General features: G+C 40.7%; 1 protein-coding gene and 1 long non-coding RNA gene across 2 annotated transcripts in view; one reads left to right on the top strand and one right to left on the bottom strand.

The window, feature by feature from the left end:
- The window catches only part of dock3 (dedicator of cytokinesis 3), a 576,384-nt gene that overhangs the window by 378,656 nt on the left and 179,910 nt on the right, over positions 1-17,818 (top strand). The window contains exon 40 of the mRNA XM_042088883.1: positions 2,099-2,247. Within this exon, the coding sequence (XP_041944817.1) occupies positions 2,099-2,247 (149 nt within the window). The remainder of the gene's footprint in view (positions 1-2,098; positions 2,248-17,818) is intronic.
- LOC121706843 lies at positions 13,877-17,664 on the bottom strand. The gene is made up of 2 exons (XR_006031175.1): positions 17,475-17,664; positions 13,877-14,352 (listed from the first exon to the last, which is right to left on the bottom strand). It is a non-coding gene; the product is annotated as an uncharacterized LOC121706843 (long non-coding RNA).

Here is a 17,818-nt window from a genome sequence, read left to right as displayed (position 1 = left end):
TACAATAGCAGAGTGACATATAAATACATCGCGACTCTAGAGGGAGCTCTACACTCGCCAAAAATACCTAACCTGCAAAGTATACCTTTAAGACACCCCGCGAGGAGATGGTACCACCCATAACCAGAACCCCGTGTGATGCCAATGAACTATTTACAAGCCAACCGGGTCGATGCCCCACAAGATACAAATGCCAAGCCCGAAAGGCAGAAGGGCTGCTCAGTTGGGTCTGCAAGATGCAAGACCCAACGCTGGAACACAGGGAAGGCCCCGCCAGGCACAAAGGCCAGCCCTGTGTGGAAAGGTCCCCCACAGGTCAGCCCGCAAGATGCAAAGCTAATAAAGGCAGAGCAGGGCTCAGAGTTATTGCCAAGCCACACCAAGCACCATGAAGGAGGGGCTAGCTGCCACATTAAGACGGTAAAATCTGGTGAATGTGGAGTGAGAGGACCAAGTGGCTGCTGTGCATATGGTGGAGAGAGAGGCTCCCCGCCATAAAGCCCAGGAAGTAGCGATGCTTGGAAAGGGTTTAAGCAGTTTCTAGAAGTGGATGCTCATCAAAAGTATGACCAAGATGCACCAGAGAGATAATAAATTGGATAAAACTCAACCCAAACATCACCTCTAGAGAGTTACCGACCTTGATGGCAGCATCTGAAATAAATCTACATGCGTCTACAAACAGATGAATCATTCATGGGAGGGTTGCTAGAAGGAAGCCTCTGCTCTCAAGAAAGAACAACCCTACCCAATTCAACTTTCAGAGGCTTTCTAGAAGTCCATTCTCTGGTCCAAAAATTAGATAGAGTCCAAAATAGAATGATCTGTTCACAATCCAAATTATCATGTTTGGAGGAAAGCCAGCACTGTATACTAAGAAAAGACCCCCTCTCAACAGTGAAGCATGGTGGTGGAAATGTGGAGGTGTGGGGCTGTTTTTCTGCTTCCGGACCTGGACGACTCCATATCATCCAGAGAACCATAAATTCTCAGGCCTATCAACACATTCTTGATCAGAACCTCATGTCAGTCAGGGAGATGAAGCTAGGGAGGAAATATTTTACAACAGGACAATGACCCTATAAGCATCCAAGCAAAATGACTAAGGAATGGCTTAAGATAAAGAGAATTCATACTCTGGATTGGCCTATTCCAGACCTAAAATTAATAGAAATGTTTTGACTAGATCTGAAGTGGGCAGTACATGCCATTTGCCCCTCCAACCTCTCTCAACTGGCTGAGCTCTGCAAGTGGGAGTAGGCTAAAATATGCAGAACCAGATGTGAGACACTGGTTAATGGGTACAGAAAATGCTTGGCTGCAAAAGGAGGTGCTACAAGTAATTAACTACATGGGTTTGCATACTTTTGCAAATGTCATTATGAGTTTTTGTGAAGTCAACCGGTTTTGTTGAACATATTGTTTAATGAAACTATATAACTTTCTTTTGTTTCTGTCTATTATTTGTAAGGTCAACTTTACAAATTGGGGTTTGGATGTGCATTATATAAGGTTATTTTGATTTTTGTTGTAAAAAAGACTGACCATGTTTGAGGGATCACAAACTTTCAAGCAGCACTGTATGCAACTGAGTGGAGAGATGGTATCAAGATGATGTGAGAACTACTGCAGGCCGAGTGGACAGACAAGTTTGCCATTATGGGGAGAGCTAAGTCTGTTAGCCACATAAAATGAATGTTACAACTATGTTTACAAAGAGCTCCAGCGGAATGATGCCACTCAACAGCAACTCTGTGCATGGGACAGTCCTTGTCTTAGACGTTATTCAGATCAGGTCATTGTAATTGACAGGTATACAGGAGAGGTATGCTGCAGGTGACAGTTGGTGTGTGGTGTGTGTGTGTGTGTTTGTAGTCTGTGTGTGTGTGTGTTTGTGTGTGTGTGTGTGTGTGTGTGTGTGTGTGTGTGTGTGTGCGTGCTACAGTGTGAGTATGATTATCTGTGTGTCTGTGTGTGTGTGCATGTGTTCGCTCGTTCACTCCAATAGTCTACCCAGCCATATAGATCATGCATTCTGGATCAAATGACAAATATTAACTACTGTAACCAAGAATACTGAATTCTTGTTTGTGTGTAGAGGCGGCATTCACCCTGCTTCTGTACTGCGAACTACTTCAATGGGAAGAACGTCCCTTGAGAGAATTCCTACATTATCCAACTCAGAGTGAGTGGCACCGCAAAGAAGGCCTTTGCCGCAAGGTCATCCATTACTTCAACAAGGGCAAGGTAAGACTGTCATATAGCTTGATGGCCAATTTTAGGCAAGAGCGACAGAATAGCTGCAATTGTGACAAAATCATACAATATTTATTTTGGACAAGTGAATCGAAAGATGTTATTTTATTTTCTGTCAGTTTTGATTATTTCACAGTGTTGACTATTTGATATGATGAGTGTCTTTTAACCATGCCATTATGTCCTGAGCACCAGATGGTGCATTGCAATTGCTTTGATACATGAAAGGGTTGCTGAGATATGAGTTCACTTCCTGTTTGGCGGCTTTGCCGCCAATTTTGATTGGTTGTTAAGGGTGAACTCTTTGGACAATTGCTCCAGAAAGTAATGCTGTAACACTTTACTTGACAGTATTGACATAAGAGTGACATGACACTGTCATGAACACATGACACTGTCATGACACATGCAACCTAACCCTAATCCTATAACCCCAACCCTAACCCTAACTGTAAACCTAACCCTAATTTGTTATGACAAAAAACTAATGTCACTTAATAACAGAAGCGTTTATTACATGTTCATGAAAGTGTCATGTCACTCTTATGTCGACACTGTCAAGTAAAGTGTAACCAGTAATGCATGTATAAGGCATGGGCTGTGTCAAATTTGGTGAAAATCAGACAAAATTTGTGACCTGTGAAAGCTTTTTAAGTGTTTTTGATAAAATCCAATATGGCGTAAAATCCATCGTGGCGGAAATTTACGTCATGGAGATTTAGCGGTTACGCCACAAAAACAGAATTTTGACCCAATGGCAGGAAAAACAACATTCTGATCAGTAGCCTGGCAGCCATTCATAGCTTAATGTCAGTGGACCCCCTCCCCCACCACTACTTAACCCACAACCAAAACATACTAATGTATGAAGACTCAATTATTTTAGAGAAATATACGAGTCACACAATCTGACTTCAACTCATCCACGGACAGAAAAATGCTAAAACATGCGTAAAGGGACAGCGAGGGGAGAAAATGCATTAGCCTACATTAGGCCACTGTGCTGTGATAACCCTGATTGGGTGATACCTTGTCCCGGTGCATTTAGCTGTCAAATATTGCATAGTATAGACATTAAACAATATATGGTAACACTTTAGAATAACTACACACAATTCATCATTTATTAAGCCTTTGTTACTTATTAGTTAATGGTTTGTTCATCATTACTAATTTCTAATTTATCATCAGTAAAGCAAGTTCATAGTAAATAAGCCTATATCTTAAATATGTTTATACATTATTGTTAATACTTAATAAATGATCCTATAATATGTTTTTGATTAAGTAATATTTCCATTATTTAACATGCACTAATGATTAGTTAGGGTGAGGATACATATTTTATAAACCACTTCCTAATACTATAATTAATAATTAACTCAGGAGTTACAAGTGGTTAGATAATGATATTTTGTGAGCTCATCTAAAGTGAGGACGTTTTATGCCTTGCAACACATTTACAAATGAGTTATAAAGTTTACACTTGCATTTATTCATTTAGCCGACACTTTCACCCAAAGCGACTTACACATGTCAATGAAATTAAAGGGCAAGGCCACATTGGTGGACGCCGGGGTTTGAACCCCCAACTTTATGGGTTACTGCATGTTAACCCGGCTCCCTATCCACTACACTACCTCTGCCCAGTGGTATTACAACAGTCAGTTCAAAAATATAATATAGATATGCGTGTTTACTATGAACAAACTAGGGATCGACCGATATATCGGGCCGATATTTGCGTTTTTTTACGTCTCCCTCCCTGAATGCCTCTTCCATAAAACTGCTTGCCATTTTATTTAGGGAGCTGCAAATAGCTAAGTTGTAGGCTATCCGTATAGTATAAGTAAGTATATATATACTTTTTTGATCCCGTGAGGAAAATTTGGTCTCTGCATTTAACCCAATCGGTGAATTAGTGAAACACAAACAGCACACAGTGAACACACAGTGAGGTGAAGCACACACTAATCCCGGCGCAGTGAGCTGCCTGCTACAACGGCGGCGCTCGGGGAGCAGTGAGGGGTTAGGTGCCTTGCTCAAGGGCACTTCAGCCGCGGCCCACTGGTCGGGGCTCGAACCGGCAACCCTCCGGTTACAAGTCCAGAGTGCTAACCAGTGGGCCACGGCTGCCCCCTATGTATGCATGCTTTGCGAACACTGGTCAATCATATGATTAAGTAATGACGACGTTGTTCCGAGATATTTGTGGGAGTTTTATTCAGCGACCACCTGGCTGAGTTTTGGACGCGTGTGGTGTGTGCGTCTCTACCCCTCTCCCTTCGAGCGGGGCCGAGTTGCTATCGCAGTGATATCAGAGCTTTAATAATGAGAGACGTGTTATATGTAGTTGAATATTAATTTGTGTTAACGTTTATCATGTACCATACATACCGTGTATGCCTTACTTGTTTAGAGCCGTTTGCTAACGTTATCATTATCAATCCAGTTCAATGGTGGTTCGTCAGCTACCAAACAGAAGTTTGTGTGTGCGTCTGGTCTGTCTCACTCAGTGGGACACACGCATCACAGCGATATGAGAGTGCTGCGCTACCTGAAGGAGAGATTTTAAAACTTTGAGAGATATGTTTTTATACCTTTTGACGTTGATGCCGTTTGGAGCAGAAACATCTGACACCACGTTATTTTCCTCTGCTGATTTATGTTCTGTGGTTGACAAATCTGGCAGCTTTTTTTAGAAAAATATAGACATAGAAAAATTGAAACCATGCAAATTACAAATCAAGCACTTTATTTCAACAGCTACTTTTCAGGCTTATTGTTTTCTTATATTATTTAAATGTGTTGACAAAGGACATTTTGTGATGACCTGAATTATGTCTTATAATATGTCAGCAAGCAATGCATCATCAAGGCTGTGTTGTAAGATGTTGATGAAATCATTTTGCACAGTTAACCATATTCAGTGCACCCATCCATAAGTTCAATAAATGTTCCTTTTTTAAATTGAGACTTATAACATTTGTTATCATCATTTGTGTAATTATGTGTCATTTGTATGATGTAAATTGAGGGAGCAAAATAAAAGCAGTATTGGCTCAAGAAAATTGGCAGGCTGTATCGGTCATCGGCTAAGGCTGATGGAAAAAAATCGGTATCGGTATCGGCACTAAAAAATCCATATCGGTCGATCCCTAGAACAAACCATTTTTAATTGTGTGTAAACATGATTTACAGATCAGAATTAATCTAGGAATAACGCTTTACAAATGAAGAATACAGCATTTAAATATAGCCACAAGCAGCAATGGCGGGCCTGAGCACCTGCGGGACGCAACCCGTGACATTTCATTATACAACAAAGCACGGACGTGGTGCATGTGTAAAATGTACATATTTGATGTGTGTGCTATATTGATGTGTGTGTGTTATTTTCTGGCACATTTACTTGCTTGGCCAGGTGGGGGCGCAATGCAAGGCCCATTTTGTGTCATCATAATCATAATATATATTAACCTGAGAATTTTCAGATTTCATTTTAAGCAAAGAACATTTCTGATACACTTTTTGGCCAGATGGTGGCGCTATATTAGGCATGTGAATTACACATGTGAATATCATCACAATAATGATGTCCAATATTTTGCAGATCAACCAATAAAGGCATTACCAATTTCTGGCACATTTTCCTGCTTGGCCAGGTGGTGGCACTATGCCAGGCAGGCCCATTGGGTGTCTGGATATCATCATAATCATAATATCTATTAACCTGAGAAGTTTCAGACCATTCATTCAAAGCATAGAACATTTCTGGCATATTTCCTGTTTGGCCAGATGGTGGCGCTATGCTAGGCATGTGAATTATATGTGTGAATATCATCACAATAATGATATCCAATATTTTATAAAGTTTCAGATCAATCACTTAAGGCGAGACACTACAGGTGAATAGGGTAATTTTTTTAAAAAGCAGATATCACTATGAAACTTCCCCAATTGATTACTTACATTAATATGAGAAAAAAATGTATTACAAGTTTGCTGTAATTTAATGTTTACATATGCAAATTAGGCATTATCTAATTAAATATGCGCTAATTTGCATACATTTTAAGGCACGAAACCTGAGCATTGGATACAGCCAAGTTCAAAATTATGTTTTCATTGTGTTCAGATATTAGATGGGAAAACATTTACAGAGGGATTTATGAATATCTACTTTTGTTATCCTGTAAATCAGAAAATGATGTCACTAGCCCTAAAAAATCGCTTTTTTCCATGTTTTTAGGCACAAAATGTCATCTAAGTCAGGCTAGGAATAATATATCAACAAACCCCTCTGTAGAAATCTTCGACATATAGTTAGGCATAAATCCAGAAAGTTTGGTGTATGTACGTGCTTCTGAAGTGGAGTTTTTGAGCTCAGAGTGTGAGCGGAAACTCATTTTGAGAAAACAGCCTTGAAAGACAGCTAATGAGATTCCGTTCTCAGCCTAGACTCGCCTTTGAACTTTTGCGATTGGTTGCTGATACAAAGGAAGTGTCCATATATGGATCACATAGCGTGATACAGGAAAAACAGAGCTTTCCAACGGTAGTACACATGTTATGTTTTGGACCACGGTCGCGGGAATGCATGCAAGGTTAGAATGCTAACTTTTGCTGAATTTAGGAGAAATATACAGGCGCGAGTAGACACAATATAATGAAATAAACACCTAAATGTGTAAATCGGACTTTTTTGTTGTAGTAGTGTGATAGAATACATGCTAAGGTAACATACTAGCTCAAAATCTCGAAATTGACCAGTGCATGAAAAAACTATGTTTTCACCTGCCGTGTCTCGCCTTAAGGCATTGTCCATTTCTGGCACATTTCCTACTTGGCCAGGTGGTGGCGCTATGCCAGGCAGGCCCATTGGGTGTCTGGATATCATCATAATCATAATATCTATTAACCTGAGAAGTTTCAGACCATTCATTCAATGCACTGTGACTTTATGACACATTTCCTGTTTATATGGTGAGATATTATAATCATGACATATTACAACATATCAAAAATCCCTTCACAATTTAAAATCAGCAACATCTTGGCAGCATATTTGCCAAATTTCACATGAATCTGACAAACCGTCTAGGAGGAGTATGTTAAAATTGATCATGTGACATCAGTGTAATTGCCATTCTTTCTGTTGCTAGGTGGTGGCGCTATGCCAAATATGCATTATATGCATGCGAATATCATCACTACCATGGTATTCAAAGACCTGTGAAATTGAAAACATTTCAAGCCATGCATTGTGAATTAAGACACATTTATGTTTATGTGGAAGGGTATTAAAATGCATAGTTTCGCCGTTTCGTCAAATTACAACATATCAAAAAAAGCTTCACAATTTAGAATCAGAAGCATATTGGCATCATGTATACCAACTTTCACATGAATCGGATCAACCGTCTAGAAGGAGCACGTTAAAATTGATCATGTCCACAATGCACAAAATCTCAATTACCTCACTTCCTGTGGGCATGGCTAATGGCATGTTAATACAAAAGTTGATTGTTTTTGGGAGTTACATACACCCACCAAATCTGATGTGTGTATCTAAAACTATATGCCAACCACAAGTCACAGTGACATAAGGGGGCGCTATGAAGTTCCTGGGCCAAGCCCAGTGGCAAGGCTTTTCCCCTGTGTATTCACGGTACCTCTTGACGTGTTTGCCAAATTTCATGCGTTTTCACCCATGGGAAGCACCTCTTTTGGCATCACAATTTATCACATTTTAGTCCGCACAAAATCCCAAATACCTCACTTCCTGTTGGCCGTGGCTAATGCATTGTACATATGAAAGTTGTTCATCTTGGGGAGATACACACACCTACCAAATTTGATGTGTCTAGCTGAAAGTATGTGCCAACCACAGCATCAATCACCTAAGGGGGCGCTACTGAGTCCCTGGGCCACGCCCGGGGCCAAGCTCTTGTACCTAACTGCTTTGCGTGACACCTGATGTGTGTGCCAAATTTCAAGACTTTTCACCCATCTTAACCACCTCAAAAAAGGAAAACGCTCTGAGACAAAGTTAAAATCGGAATACGTAATAATAATAATAATAAATATAGCCGCAAGCGGCAATGGCGGGCCCGAGCACCTGCCGGCCGCAACCCGTGACATGTCGGAATCCAACAAAGCACCGACGAGGTGCATTTGTGAAATGTACATATTTGATGCGTGTGCTATTTGTTTTTGTATTTTATGTTCTGCCACATGTACTTGCTTGGCCAGGTGGGGACGCAATGCAAGGCAGGCCCATTGGGTGTCATCATAATCATAATATATATTAACCTGAGAAATTTCAGACCATTGATTTTAAGAAGCAAAGAACATTTCTGATACACTTTTTGGTTGGCCAGATGGTGGCGCTATGTTAGGCATGGAAATTACACATGTGAATATCATCACAGTAATGATATCCAACATTTTTGTAAACTTTCAGATCAATCACTTAAGGCATTGTCCATTTTCTGGCCCATTTCCTGCTAACCAGGTGGTGGCGCTATGCCAGGCAGGCCCATTGGGTGTCTGGATATCATCATAATTATAATATCTATTAACCTGAGAAGTTTCAGACCATTTATTCAAAGCATAGAGCATTTCTGGCACATTTCCTGCTTGGCCAGATGGTGGCGCTATGCTAGGCCTGTGAATTACAAATGTGAAAACGCAATAGCTAATAACTAGAAACGCAATTCCCAAGGAATTACCAGTGCATGAAAATGCAAAAGTTGTGATGTAAAATATCATGTATAGTTAAAATAGATAATACAGAGCTGGTTACTGCGGTGATGCTAGGACAGACATGGTGGTTGCATAGCTTAATAAAAGTTGATAGTTTAAAAGTAGACCAGTTTAAAAGTTGAATGTAGATAGGTTTAAAGTTTAAAAGTTGAATGTAGATAGTTTAAAAGTTGTTGATCTACAGCTAGTTTAATAGATAGTTTAATGATAGTTTAAAAGTAGACCGTTGCTAGCAATGCTAACATGCTAACCATGCTACTCAGCTAACTTAACTAGTTTTCTAGCAGTTTTGCTAAACATGCTAACTATGCTAGCAATGCTAACTATGTTAACCATGTGACTTAGCTAACCTAGCTAATCATTTTTAGTAGTTATGCTAACTATGCTAACTAGCATGCTAACAATGCTAACATGCTAACTATGCCAACCATGTAACTTAGCTAATCATTTTTAGCAGTTTTGCTAAAAATGCTAACTAGCATGCTAACTATGCTAACCATGTTACTTAGCTAACTTAGCTAATCATTTTTAGCAGTTTTGCTAAAAATGCTAACAATGTTAGCAATGCTAACCATGCTAACTAGCTACAGTGGGTAGGAGTCATAGTTGATGACAAGTAACAGTTACAATGGCTGAACAGTTAAAAAGTTTAGTAGTTTAAAGGGTTAAATTGTTTAATTGTGAAATATTGTAGTGAGGACTTTTATTTTGAAACAGTTTTTGGCAGAGGAAGCAGTTGAACAGGATGTGTAGTCTTAATAGGGCCAGTTTGTATGCTTAAAGCCTGAGACTGGCAGTTGATCCAGGTGGCCTGAACACCTGCCATAGGATTCTAATTGCTTAACGGCCGTATTATGATGTCATAATCGGCAATGTTAAGTCTATGGGGATTTTTAAAAAGTTTTTCTTTAATAGTTTAAAAGGTATAAAAGTTTCAAAGTTGAAAAGTCATACCAACCCAATCTGTTTGAAGACATACGTTACAAAGTTTGAATGAAGTTTCTAAGTTAAACTGTTCAAGAGAAATTGCGTACGGAAAAAGTGGTAAGCGGAATAATAATAAGAAGAAGAAGTTGCCTAGGAAGAACAGTACAGTGCATCAAACCTACATTACTGGCAGAGATTTTTATATCAGTCTAGGAGATCATGTATCTGAAAAACATGACTTGCCTTTTGGTGTGGCCCAGGGGAGCTGCCTTGGTCCCCTGCTATTTTCTCTATATATGCTTCCATTGGGAAACGTCATAAGTCAGCATAATGTAAACTTCCACAGCTACGCAGATGATACCCAATTGTATCTTTCTGTGGAGCCAACTAACCCAGATGGCCTTTGCTCCCTCACTGCATGCCTAACCTCCATTAATCAGTGGATGAGCAAAAATGTTTTGAAACTAAATGAAGACAAAACAGAGGTACTTCTGGTTGGACCAAAACTAAAGCGAGATATTATTCTTAGTAATCTGGGGAATTTGGCACACCAGGTCAAACCAAAAGTAACAAGCCTCGGTGTCATCTTAGATGCAGAGTTAAGTTTTAAGCCCCATATCAGTAAAGTTACTCAGACAGCCTATTTCCACTTGAGAAACATTGCCAAAGTGCGGCCCTTTTTAACTCAACAAGATGCAGAAAAACTAATTCACGCCTTTATCACTAGCAGGTTAGACTACTGCAATGCACTTTTCACTGGTCTTCCCAAAAACATCTAAAGAAACTGGCACTCATACAGAACTCTGCGGCTAGACTTTTAACTAAGACTAAGAAGAGAGAACACATCACCCCTGTGTTGGCTGAACTGCACTGGCTCCCTATTTCCTATAGAATTGATTTTAAGGTTATGTTAATTACTTACAAAGCTCTGAATGGCATAGCACCTTCATATATCTCTGAGCTTTTAATATCTTATCAACCACAAAGGAAACTTAGATCATCCAATTCTAATCTTTTAATCGTACCCAAAGTGCTCCACAAACAAAGTGAAGAGAAGCTGCGTTTATCCATTATGCCCCCAAACTATGGAACACCCTGCCTCTGTACATCAAGCAGGCGAGTTCAGTAAATATTTTTTAAAAAAGATCTGAAAACATACCTGTACAGGAAAGCTTTTAGTTAACTCATCTTATCCTGTAGACTACATTTTCAGATTATTCTACATCTGCTACTATTGGAGGGCGCAGCCAGCCAGAAGCAGATGGGCTCCCCCTATTAAGTCAGGTTCTGCTCAAGGTTTCTTCCTGGAATATGGGAGTTTTTCCTTGCCACAGTTGCCATATGGCGTGCTTGTGGGGGGTAAGAGGGTTAAGGCTGCCAGTCTTAAGACGTCATTTTCTATATTTTTGATATGTTGCTGAGTATATCATAAACAGCAAAGAAAAGTGATTGATAATGACTGACTGACTATTATTGTGTTACATGCTTCAAATGTAAAGCACTTTGAGCTGCATTCTGTGTATGAAAGGTGCTATACAAATAAAGCTTTATTATTATTATTATTTATTATTTTCATGCACTGTAATAAGAAGCCTAGGAAGAACAGTACAGTGCATTTTCATGCACTGTAATAATAATAAGAAGAAGTTGCCTAGGAAGAACAGTACATTACATTTGGGTCTCTACAGCTCCTAATAACACTCCAAGCGCGAAAAAAAGCCATCCATCCGTTTTCTGTGAGTCAGTTGAACAATTTTGGTGTCAGGAATCATAGGCTTCTATGAGCCATTTGAATGGCTCCCTTATACTGACGTCAAAATAAGGAAATTTGCATAGAACCACCCTGGCGCCACCCCTTACCTCTCAACCCCCACATAGCCCCACCCACTCGATTAGTTGAAGATCCGCCATTAGTTTGCTGGTTTAACAAGCACGGACACCGAGCGCAATGGCTACAAGCAAGAGCAAGTCACACATGAAGTGTTGTGTTGTTGGCTGCACAGAACAACACAAATCCTTGCACTTTCTCCCAGCCAAAGAGAACAGAAGAACCGAGTGGCTCCATTTCATTTTCGATGGCCATGTTCCAGCAGCAGTCGGCAAAAATCTTGTGTGTGCCAACCACTTCAAGGCAGACTGCTTTGAAAACCTAGGACAGTACACTGAGGGATTAGCCATCAAACTTCGTTTGACAGAGGGATCTGTACCTACTGTCCGTGGCAAGTCACAAGATGAGAGACATGTAAGTACTTTCAAATAATGACTTTTGTGTTTCTATCGCAGTTACGCATGAACTAACGTTAGGTTGTTCGTGTTTTGCCATTTAGCACAAGCTAACGCAAACATTACGGCTAACATTAGCCCTGCATCTGCTTGGAGTGAGCATTTTCTCCATTCCAAATTGCAAATGCAGCACACAGCCGATCGAGTCATATTTGACAATCCCAGTCAATAATATCTGAAAGTAATGATTGTTAAAATGTTGTCTAGACGCTGGACCTCCATTAAATATTGTCATGTTATCCACAATTGAGGCGACCAACAGCTAAAAGCCATTAGTATAAGCTAATGTTAGCTTGTAGCCTCACTTTATAACGTTATCCAGTGTTTGCACATTTCCCCTATAGCTCTATTTCATTTAAGCTGCAAGGGTTTGTCACAATTTGTAGTCGTTTTGTCCTTACTGATGAGGAGTTAGATATGGTCATGTTCTCTACAATGAAGGTGGCCAGTAAGCTCTTAGTCTAGGCTAATGTTTGCTGTTGTAAATAAAGAGAGATATAGTACTGAGGGCCAGATGTACGTACATTTGCGAACGTAACGTTATCAGCGCCATGGACAAACCGCAGACTGAGAACGCTGACAGACCCAAGTTTCCGTCGTATTTATCAATCGTTCAATCCTTGGTGTAAACTGCGCCTTTCTCTGCCTCTCTCCGCCCATAAACGCAATTTACGAACGTCCACAACTGAATGGCAGAGCCTACAAGCGCAGTTGAATGAAGTTAACTGATGACAACATTAAAAAGAATCAAATGTTTAGCGATCATGAAATAATACCATAGATGATAAGATGTCAACGAGCAGGGAGATAATGAAGATCAGTAGTTCTACTCAAACTACTTGTGAACGTAGGCTATGGAAAATTGGTCAAATCTAGCAAGTAGGAAAGTTTAAGTGAATGACGTGAAAGTGAAAGTAAGACATTCGAAAGGCCAACGAAAGTTAATGTTGCTTTTGATAGTAGCCTACAAAGACTTGCAAAACTGGTGCTCTAAATAGCGATTCTGTTGTCTTTGAAAGGTTCTCTTATTGAAGCATTGAACTTCAATTTGCATTAACACCTGCTTTTACAAGGCGCAAGTATTTAAGCGCAGAATAGACGTGCGCTTTCAGGAGCAGTCTTTGTACGTACCGCGGAATACATAATTAGGCGCTCTTTACTCTTCCCCTCCCATCTTTTTACGCTAAACTCCCACTTTCCCCTGGATCCTCCCATGAATGCATATGCATGACATGACAATCGCAATCAACCACTTTCAGCTCTCGCGACAGGCAGTTTGCGCTTTTACATCATTGCGGCCTGTTTGTACATACCTCGCAATGATTTTACATGCACGTTGCGAAACAAATACGCCTGAAGTGGGCGCAAAAGTGTTAGTACATCTGGCCCTGACAGTGCAAGAAGTTGTAGCCTCAGTTTTTAGCTCAAAGTAAACGTGCATATTATGTGCATGCCATTATTTTCATATTTGGTTTTCTCTTTACTGCGCAAGACTCTACCTGGCTGCTCTGCATTACAATGAGGATGCTGCACGAGACCAGGCCACCTTATCCTCTGGGGACCCTCTCTACAGGATGCATTTCCCAAAGTACAGGAAGGGAGAGTGCAGGGTGAAACCCATCAAAACCGAGACAACATTCCGTAAGTTACATAATTTTTTATTTATCAACAATAAAAGATCTGTTCATTTTGCATGCTATTGCACTATGGTGTCTTTACAATGAACAAAACAATAAATAAATGTACAATGAAATACTTTACAAACTATGTACATAGTTATGAAGTGTGAAATATTGCACAGGGTATGTGGAAGACTTGATGGGCTTCATCATGGGTGAGGTCTTTGTGGACCAAGAAGCATACAGGGAGGAACTCCTGAAAATAAGCATTCCTCCGGACCTGTCCTCAGAGTTTGAGCACCCAGAGAAGGAGGAGGTGATCGCCAACTATGTGTCTCGCTTCAATCCAGGGGAGGCAGTTTAAAGCCCACGTATTGTCCTTGGCTGTCAGGAAACTCCCGAACGAAACACGCTGGACGGGATGACGACCCTTATTCTGCATCCAAGGAATCCCCAACACCAACTGACAAAGCTCCTGTAGGCAAGCTATCTGTAACGGCTAAAAAAACAACAAAAAACATTGCAGTAGTTAGCAGGTTACATAATCTGTCAGTTCTGTCAAAAGTGCAAAGTGCACAAAGTGCAGTTGTCATATTGCATATGTCATGTTTTGTTTCTGTTTTGTGTAATAAATATATTGTAATGTCTTAAATGTGTCACGAGTGTATGTTTGATACCTGCTGAATTTGCAGACAATAGCCATACATAAAAAGAAAGAAAGCAACAATTGGGGCATGTGTTGGTGTGTAAGGCCATTAGTGACATCTAGCCTGACGAGCCAGACCCACATTAAAATGTAGGGTCTGGGCACTCACCGTTCGCAGTGCTCAGTCCGAGGGGCGGGATAATCAGTTGTCTTTCAAATTCCCTCTGCACGCAATAGGACAGAGGCAGCGCTATGAGTCCCATGCGTTTCCCACCAGCGGAGCTAGTTGGCTAGTTTAAACGTTTGCCAACTTAATAAAAGCTTAACTCGTGTCACACTGTTCGCCAGCAGCAACATCCATCTTATTTGTTTTCAAGTAGCAGGGAATTCAAGCCAAACCGTTGCAACTCTGCAACGTTAACCCTCTAGGCGCCACAGGCGACTATAGTCGACAAGATGCGGTACTGAATAAAACGGCCGATTTAGTCAAATAGGGTGTCATATTTCGTTCGACTTCCACTCCACTAGATGGCAGACATGTCATACGTCATCCCCGAGTCGAAAAAAGGACACGCTTTAAACAAAAGTTTCTAGCTACAGCGCATTGAATCAGTGCATGAAATACCGGAGCTAGTGTGCGTGTGAGCCACTTTGTCAGAGCGATATTGTCAACGTCAGCGAGTATTTGCATTAGATTATCGTCTAATGGCATCAAAAAAGTTTACCTGAAATGAAGTGTTGGGTCTTCTATTCGCGGACCCTGATTCTGAAGGGGAATATCTGCCTTCAGAAAATGACGGTGATTCGTTTAGTGAGGCTTCAGATGCGTCCCTGCCTTGCAATGATGCAGCTGGACAAAGTGAGAGTTTACTCCATAGTTTAGCTTACACCAAGCACAAACGTTGAATCGTTTGCCCAATGTCACTGGTGGGAATAATGTTTCACGGGTTCGGAGTGTTCATCGGGAAGTTAGCAGGGTGTTAGTGGTGTGGCGAATGAGGCTGGAGGTAGCCTAATATCCATAGCGCTAGCTTCTGTCTTCTGAACGTGTGCCTCTCCACAATCGCGGCGACAGTAACGTGGTGGAGCCTTTGTCTAATGCCACTGGGTATGTTAGACGAGGTCGAAGTGCTCATAGGACAGTTAGGGGGGAACGTAGTGGCAGTGTGGGGAGTCGCAATGAGAATGACAGTAGGCCTAGTCCGAGCTGCGCAAATTCTCTCCACTCGGCGCGCGCGAGGCAGATCTGGCCATGCTGCTCGCATGGTGGAGGTGGTGACACGCTCTCTCCCTCTCCCACACACACACACACACACACACATTAGGTCATGCATAGTCTATCACAAGATGATGGGAATGCCGGCCCTGTATGGATAGGGATAGGGAGTCATTATCTCTACAGCAAAAGGCCTGCTACATAAAAAAAAAAAAAAGTCAGCCATTTAGTAATGATTTACACTGTTGATTTGCTATCTACTTCCCTGATCATTTAGGACATACAGTACACTATGTGTTCCTTTTTGTGTGTTCATGTCCTTGTGATGTGTGTGTCTTTGTCAGCTAAGAAAAAAAACAAAAAAACATCAACAAAAACAACAAAAAGAAAAAAAATACTAACATTGTCTCTTGTCTTGTCTCGTCATCTCACTCCTGATCTGTGCCTTGCCGTGGCAAATGAGCTTTTGAACTAAACAGGTCTTGTCTACTTGTGTTTGTGTGTCATCTGAATAATATATATGTGCCCCATACATGGAATCAGAGTGCCTACTGTATGTAGTAAATGGAAAATCTCTACAGCAAAAGGCCAGTCTACCGCTACATGCATTTGGTTTGTGTCTGCCATTTATTAGTAATGATTTACACAGTTTGTTCACTACTTACTATTTACCTGAGCATTCAGTATTGTGCAATATAGCATACAGAAGGTGAGGGACATTTTGGGGGAAAAGAAGTGGTGCATTTTATCATTCAAACATGCAACTTTTCATGAAAATTCTATAATCCAAGATGGCCGCCACCATATGACGTCATAATATGCAAATTAGATATAAACATTTAATCTCTACATACACTTTGGGTCATCCTTAATATTTCTCTAATTTACAGAAAGTCTCTATCTCTTATCACTTTTAAGATATAGCCTTTTGAAATGAAGATGTCAAAATTGATCGTTTCGGAAAAAAACCTCTGGCGCCTAAAGGGTTAAGCCCACCTAACGACTCTATACACGATTTCATTGGCCTGATTAAGTTTCGATTTCTGGAGCTCACAAGCCAACGGAGAGTTGCTAGACTAGCCCTGGCAGCGTCTAGATTTCTAGGCTAACTAACATCTGCTTTTGCTGATAAAAACGGTAGCCTGTCACTTCTCATAAACACTGGGAAAAACTAATAAGTAGCTTAATAAATAACACATACTGCTCTATTCCCCGTAGACGTAAGGCCCCATGGTCAGCTCTGTATATGTTTAGTGCATTCTGAAGAGAATAAACATTCAGGCACACCGGGTATAAACCCGTCTGCTGCAGACGTTTTGTGATCTATAAGGGTAAGGTAAGGTGAGTGCTATGCTAGCACAGTCCCTAGCATTATTCGTAAATGAGTGAGTATATGGCAGCATACTCGCTAGCTCATTTGTAAATAAGTTAGTAACACAGTAACATATTTGCAGCCTTTTCTGTAGCTTAGAAAAGTTACCTGTGTAATCTCCTGGCAGCATATACTCTGCCTCAGTTGGCATTGCCCAACAATTTCCACAAGCACAAGCAATAATAATACAAGCTAATCAAGTGCTGTGAATCTGGTGAAGTTTCAAATACAAGCAAATGTTAAATATTGTAAAAAGACTGGCTTTGTGACGTAAAAATTACATTACGTTTACTTCGTAACAGGCTGAACAGGGTAAAGGCTAATAGCCAAGACTAATTTGGCACATAGGAGAGATAGCAAATACATTGATTTAAAAAGTTAACAAACCATTTAGAAACTGCTTGCAGCATTCGTGAAGGTGTTTCTGCAGGTGGCTCCTCTTCATCTTGATCTGGGTCCGACTCTGGGTCGAAAATGTTGGGCTAGAGTGCGCCTCTGTATTCCGTCATTTTCACCCAAGCAGTGGAGGTTTTCACGTGAAGAAAACGAACAGCGTAAACTTCTGACAGGTGGGGCGTGGCCAGCAGTAGCTTATTTGCATAAAAGTGACAGAGTCCTTAAATGGCTCATTCTGAAAGGGACTGAAGCTGGCAAGAATAGAGGCTGCAGAGATCTCCTTATGTGAGATTGATTTTGTGCAAAAAACTTTATGAACATGTTTTGTATAGCCC

The sequence above is a fragment of the Alosa sapidissima genome, chromosome 4 (genome assembly GCF_018492685.1).
Source record: "Alosa sapidissima isolate fAloSap1 chromosome 4, fAloSap1.pri, whole genome shotgun sequence".
NCBI classification, from domain to species: domain Eukaryota; kingdom Metazoa; phylum Chordata; class Actinopteri; order Clupeiformes; family Clupeidae; genus Alosa; species Alosa sapidissima.
The sequence above is the reverse complement of the archived record's forward strand: the minus strand, read 5'-3'. Positions and strand labels throughout refer to the sequence as shown.